Source organism: Camellia sinensis, chromosome 12, assembly GCF_055761805.1.
Source record: "Camellia sinensis isolate YWXY chromosome 12, ASM5576180v1, whole genome shotgun sequence".
NCBI classification, from domain to species: domain Eukaryota; kingdom Viridiplantae; phylum Streptophyta; class Magnoliopsida; order Ericales; family Theaceae; genus Camellia; species Camellia sinensis.
Genome location: NC_138972.1, coordinates 33,468,642 through 33,474,576, shown reverse-complemented (window position 1 = coordinate 33,474,576; position 5,935 = coordinate 33,468,642). Strand labels below are relative to the sequence as shown.

Genomic DNA, 5,935 nt, shown 5'->3' with positions numbered 1-5,935 from the left:
TTAGCACCCACGTGTCACTATCAAATTATGATAGAAGCCAAAACTTGGTGCCTTAAGGGTCACATTAATATAAGCAAAATGTTTTAAAACTTTAATTCTTGAATTCTAAAGCTAGTTTTAATGAGTTAGTAATAAATTTCATCTATTATAATGTGATGTTTTAGTCTTAATTTATTTATTATTTTTTCTTCTTACCATGCCATTAATACTCCATTAAAACACTAAAACTAATACTCCGAATCATTGTTGTTAATGGCCTTGTTTGGTAGGGTTTATTTTTAACTTATTTTAGTTTTTAGTTTAATTTAAGTTATTTTGATGTGTTTGGTTCAATTTAACAATATAACTTATAATTTTTTGTAAGTTAAAAATTAACTTATTCTTTAACTGGGGAGGAGAAACTTAATTTATAAGTCAAAAATCAATTTATATTCACAGCTATAAATTATAAACTGTTAAGTTATAAATTATAATCACTTTTTTACGACCCTACCAAACTACCAAACGAGCCTAATATAAAGTCCTATGCCTTAAGAAAAGATTTGCTAAGCTTCCAAAGGGAGTCTTTACTTGCACGGACCCAAGCCACCTTCAAACCAAATACACAGGTGTTTGGAGTAATCACGAGTTTGTTTGGTTTTAATTTTTTAAATTTAGTTTTTTAGAAATTAAATTTTTTATTTTTTATTTCTAATAAATATTTTTAAAATTTTAAATATTTATTTTTTTATTTTTTTAAATTTATTTTACTTAAATGTATTTAAATAGTAAAATATTTGTAAAAAAATATTTTAAAAAATTAATAAATATACAAAACATGAAAAATTTATTAAATTTTTATTTTCTTATATTTTTGGTATTTAGTGAACTTTTTAAAAAAAAAAATTCACAAATATTATACTTTTAAGTGTATTTATGTTAGCTGTATCTAAAAATTTTATAAAAAATATTTTAAATATTAAAAAAATTTAATGAAAACAAAAAAAATACAAAAAATAAAAAAATATAATTTTTTAAAAATTGAAACCAAACGGAATATATAATTTTTATTTTTTAAATTAGATTACCTCTTTATTTTTTATACATTTTTTTTATAAAAAAATTAAGAAATATATATAATTATTTAAATCATTCTAAACAGTCTAATAATATAAATAAATAAAATAAAATAAAAAATAGTAAAAACATTGGAAGACGGTGTTGGGTTGTCTTGTGGTTTAGTGAATTGAATGCGACCAAAACTCTACCTCCTTCCCCCTTCTTTCTCTCTCTTCTCTGTTCTCTCTTTTCTCTCTCATCCTTTGCCCTACAAATACGCCATTCCTTGTTAATTTTTCTCGCAACTTCTTCAACTCTTTTTTTCAATCTCAAGGTTGTTCTTCTTTGAAAAACTGAGTGTTGAAAAAAAAAAAATAGTCTTTGATAGACCTTTTCTCTCAATTTTTTCAGCTACAGAGCCAGAAAAAAAACAAAAACAAAAACAAAACAAAACAAAAAAACTGTTGCAGATTTATATTCCTGTAAATCTGTTATTTTAATTTTTTGTGTGGGTTTTCTCTTTGATGCAAATCAACCGCTTGATCCATTAATTTCAACTAGAGGTGGGTTTTCTTTGGGCCTTTTTTTTTTTTTTAAAATATTTTTCTTTACCCCTGCTAGCTCCAATTGTGTGTGTATATATATATATATATATTTGTATGTTTGTATATTTTTATTATATTTGAAAATTAGAAAGGGGTTTGAAGGGATTCACAAAGGGCACTGCCAATGTATATGCGTTTTTTTCTCTCTTTGCCAAAAATTGGTAGTTGTTTTATAGGTGTGTATATATATATATATATATATATGTAGTGTTTGGAATTGTAAATGGCACCTGGGTTTTGTTCTGGCTGTCTATTTTGATTTTTATAATGTTCAAGATTAAGTTTTTATAATTAATTTGTTGGAATGTTTATTAGGCTTTCATTATTTCTTTGCAATAACTGCCTTTTCTCTGCTCTGGTTGAGGCTTTATATCTAAAGAAAGATCCGGAAATTGAATACTCTGTGTGCTGATCTGGTCCCTCGTAATGTGTATTGATCAGGTGCAAGCTTGGATTTGAGGAACATATATATCTTCATGGTGAGTATTTTGTACATCTCTTATTTCATATAGGAATGAAAAATAAAAATAAAGATTTGATTTGAAAGATCTGAACTGCCATGAAAATGTATGTATTGAATGTGGATCAAAATGATTTTCTTTGCTGTGATTTAATCTGGATTTGGTTGTGGTTATCAGGGGGAAGCTCCAGCTTTCTTTCTAGATGATCTGGATAGGGAATTTTCAAATGGGTTCGCATTAAAAGGCTCACAGACAACTACTGTAATCGGTGATAAAACGGTATTGATCATCCCATTATTGGATCTTGCTCTATGAATTTTACTCCCCATAAAAATTCATGGTATGTAATTGTGTTTTGATCAGTATGTGATTGGTGGGACTGATGACGAATCGACATCAACAATTGGAGTTCAGATTTTCAACAGATCTACGGGCAAAGTGTTAGTCTTAAATTCTAAATTCAGAGTCGCTGCAATTGGGCTTCAATTTAGATTGGAACTGGGATTATTAATTTTCTTGTCAAATTTGCAGGACCATTCCCACGGTGTTGGGAACAAAACCAAAGCAATGTAAGGATCATGCAGCCCTGCTTTTAAATGAAGACCGAATATTGATTGTTAAGGGGGATTCTACTCCTGAAGATTGTGCTTGGCTTCTTGAGGTTGTTTTTTGTTTGTATCGTTGAAAGCTTTCAAGATTAGTGTTTGGTGTCGAAAAAATTCTTTTCGTAAGGTATAGAGATAAAATGTTTTTATTGGATGCTAGAGATAAATTAATACGGGACCAGTTAGGGAGAACATACTATTTTAATAATTTTTTAGTTTTTTACGAAAATATCTACAGAAAAGTAGGGAGAAGGGAGAGTAATGTGACAATTTATAGTGACTTTTTGACTTTTTGATTAAAATGTATAGTTGACAAATGGGGCTTTAGTGGGTAAATGAACTTATTTCAAATGGCTTGGAGAAAAGCTTTAAACTCAATTTCAATAGAAGTTGAAATTTATTTTACTAGAATGCCTCTTTATATTTAAGCTTTAATTTTGTTGTCTTCTTATGTGTTTTAAAGCACTACCTAATATGATTTTGGTATTATGTTAGGTGGACACCAAATTTGTTAAACAGCAGCAAAATAATTTTGAAACTGAGGTGGTGGCTTGGAGTAAGGGAGTAAGAGGTGACGCTGAGAAGCCCATTGTTATCAGCGGTCCTTCTGGGGTTGGGAAGGGAACATTAATAGCGAAACTCATGAAGGAGTTTCCATTCATGTTTGGATTCTCTGTGAGCCACACAACCCGTTCTCCAAGGGAAAAGGAAAAGGATGGGGTTCATTACCATTTCACTGATCGAAGTGTTATGGAGAACGCGATCAAAGATGGCAAGTTCCTTGAGTTTGCTTCTGTTCATGGAAACCTCTATGGAACCAGTGTTGAAGCTGTTGAGGTCGTTGCAGATGCAGGAAAGGTATACACTATACACATGTTGCATGATGTTACTTTATCTTTAAAGAAAAAAAATTGTATTTTTCAGATTTCAAACTGCTCAAATTGGCCTCCTCATCTTGGGCAGTTCTAATTAGAGATGTTCAAATATTGTGTGTGTAAATAATCCAATACCTGATCTAAAAAAGTAAAAAATGCTACACTTGGATTGCCAAAAAAAGGCTACAGTCTCAGTTTATTGTTGGGGTAACTGAAATTTTGGACCTACATAATGGACACCAACTTGAGTGTTGGTGTACTTGAGTGTTGGTGTATGATGGATCCAATTTGTGAATGCCCAGAAAAGGATAAGGCACTTTTCTTGTTTTAATTTGGTTCCCAAACAAATTATGCCACAAAAGGGCATGCCTGAAAAGGAAAGAAGTAAATGATTAAATAGGTAGGAATTGGGAAGCATTTGGATAAATATAATCTCTTAGTTTTTGAAGAAATGGAAATTATGATCGTTTTGGCAAGAGAAAATGACTAGTGAATTAAGGTACTCCTGTGGGCCCCACACCACGGTTTAGGAAATCAAAATTGTCAAGAAACTAAATTCTTGTAGATAAGAGATGACAAGATGAAAAGACTTAAAATAGTTATACCATTGTTAATTTTTGCTTCAGCCTATTTGTTGGAAGCTTTGGACTGTCTGTTTGGATGATTTATGAGTGTTTAGTAGTACATCTGATTATAATGAAATGGTTTGTTTGTTTGTGATGTAGAGATGCATCCTTGACATTGATGTCCAAGGGGCAAGGTCTGTGAGCGAAAGTTCTCTTGAAGCCATTTTTATCTTTATCTGCCCACCATCATTTGAGGTGCTTGAGAAGCGCCTTCGTGACAGGTGTGACCTAAAGCTTGAGATTGAGAACCCATCTAACTTTTGCATTCCCTTATGGTTGCCGAGTTCTTAATTTTTTATTTTTTGTTTTTTCTCAGGGGAACCGAGACAGAAGAGCAGATCCAAAAGAGACTCCGAAATGCTAGGGCAGAGCTTCAGCAAGGACAATCATCAGGCCTCTTTGAACATATCTTGGTAAACGATGATCTTGAGACTTGCTATGAGAGTCTTAAGGTGATTATCAATTCTTTGCGTAGCATTCATTAATAATTTCTTTGGTTTCCTTACCGGGAATTTCATTCAACTTCGCAGTGCTTATTGATTATGTTTCATTTAATGCAGAAAGTCCTAGGTCTTGATGGAATCGCTGGTACTACCCCTAAACCAAGTAAGTAGTCCTCCAACATATCTTCATTTGGTTATCGTATGTTTTCCATGCTTTTTGATTTTGTCTCTTTGTCTGAAAATTGATAGAATTTGAAAATGCCAATCCAGTGCCAAAATTTGTCGATCTGCCTGTGGACCGGTCAGTGTCAAAGATCGATAAAAAAATCTGTATAAATTGTCGATCTGCAGAACTGGAAAACGCTTCAGAACAGTTGTAAGAATCTTATACCTATCTTTTGCTTAAGGTGTATACTGAAACCTAATTATAATTTTAAATTCTCATGTGCCTATTATTATTATTTGGGGTTGAGCAGATTGGTGCTTGATCTATCTTCACTTAAAGGAGGCGCACCGGGACGGACAAGAGGACTAAACATGTATGCCATAGACCCATTTGCAAATGGCATAAAATATGAGATCTAGCAGCTGAGTTGCTGATGGCCCCTACAGTCTATAACCTCCTCAACTTAATTAACTCACTTTTATTCTTTCTCTTTTTTTGTCTGTTGAAATTCTACATTTTTGTGACTTACAAATAGAGGATTGAACCACATATGTGATCCTTCAAAATCATTGCTGTTCTACATTTTTCTGCATTCTTTGTTTTCAAGGATAGGGATGATTTGGAGAAGTAGCATTCAAATAAAATTAATTACATGAGAAATGAGATCATTTATAATTCATAGCAATTTCCATTTCAACTTTCTTTTTCTTCTTTTGAGATTTCCCAGTTCATCCATTAGGGATATCTTTTATCAGAGAAGGATATGAACTTCATTTGATGGCTAAATGTGAGCGTTGGAATGTTAGGTTCTATAGTTGGATTGTATGCTATGAACATATCTATATGTCAAGGAAAACTGTATTGGTGAGTATTCATGCTAAAAGTAATTTACTTTTATTTATGTATTTCTTGTTGAGCAATGGCTAGGGACTTCAAATAAATTATTCTCTCTTCCCTGTTTTGATAGTTATGTTTTGAAATTTTACATTTTTAAGGAGACATAATTTTTATACTTGGATTCAAATTTTAAAACATTAATTGTCAAAATATCATTATGTTCTCATTTTTTAATGTATTTATAATTACTTACAAGGGATAATTTTGGTTACTTTATTC

The 5,935-nt window shown here is 31.4% G+C and overlaps 1 protein-coding gene across 2 annotated transcripts; it reads left to right on the top strand.

Moving 5' to 3' along the window:
- Nucleotides 1-1,189: 1,189 nt before the first annotated feature.
- AGK2 (guanylate kinase) lies at nt 1,190-5,504 on the top strand. Of its 2 annotated transcripts, none has more exons than XM_028268977.2 (11): nt 1,190-1,601; nt 2,085-2,122; nt 2,282-2,383; nt 2,468-2,544; nt 2,636-2,765; nt 3,205-3,567; nt 4,310-4,431; nt 4,527-4,662; nt 4,771-4,816; nt 4,924-5,029; nt 5,130-5,504. In XM_028268977.2, the coding sequence occupies exons 2-11, from the start codon at nt 2,120-2,122 to the stop codon at nt 5,236-5,238; spliced, it is 1,194 nt and encodes a 397-aa protein (XP_028124778.2). In that variant the 5' UTR covers nt 1,190-1,601; nt 2,085-2,119; the 3' UTR covers nt 5,239-5,504. The 2 variants fall into 2 exon arrangements, with proteins under 2 accessions (XP_028124778.2, XP_082754448.1); XM_082898322.1 differs by having other exon boundaries at nt 4,903-5,029.
- Nucleotides 5,505-5,935: the final 431 nt, after the last annotated feature.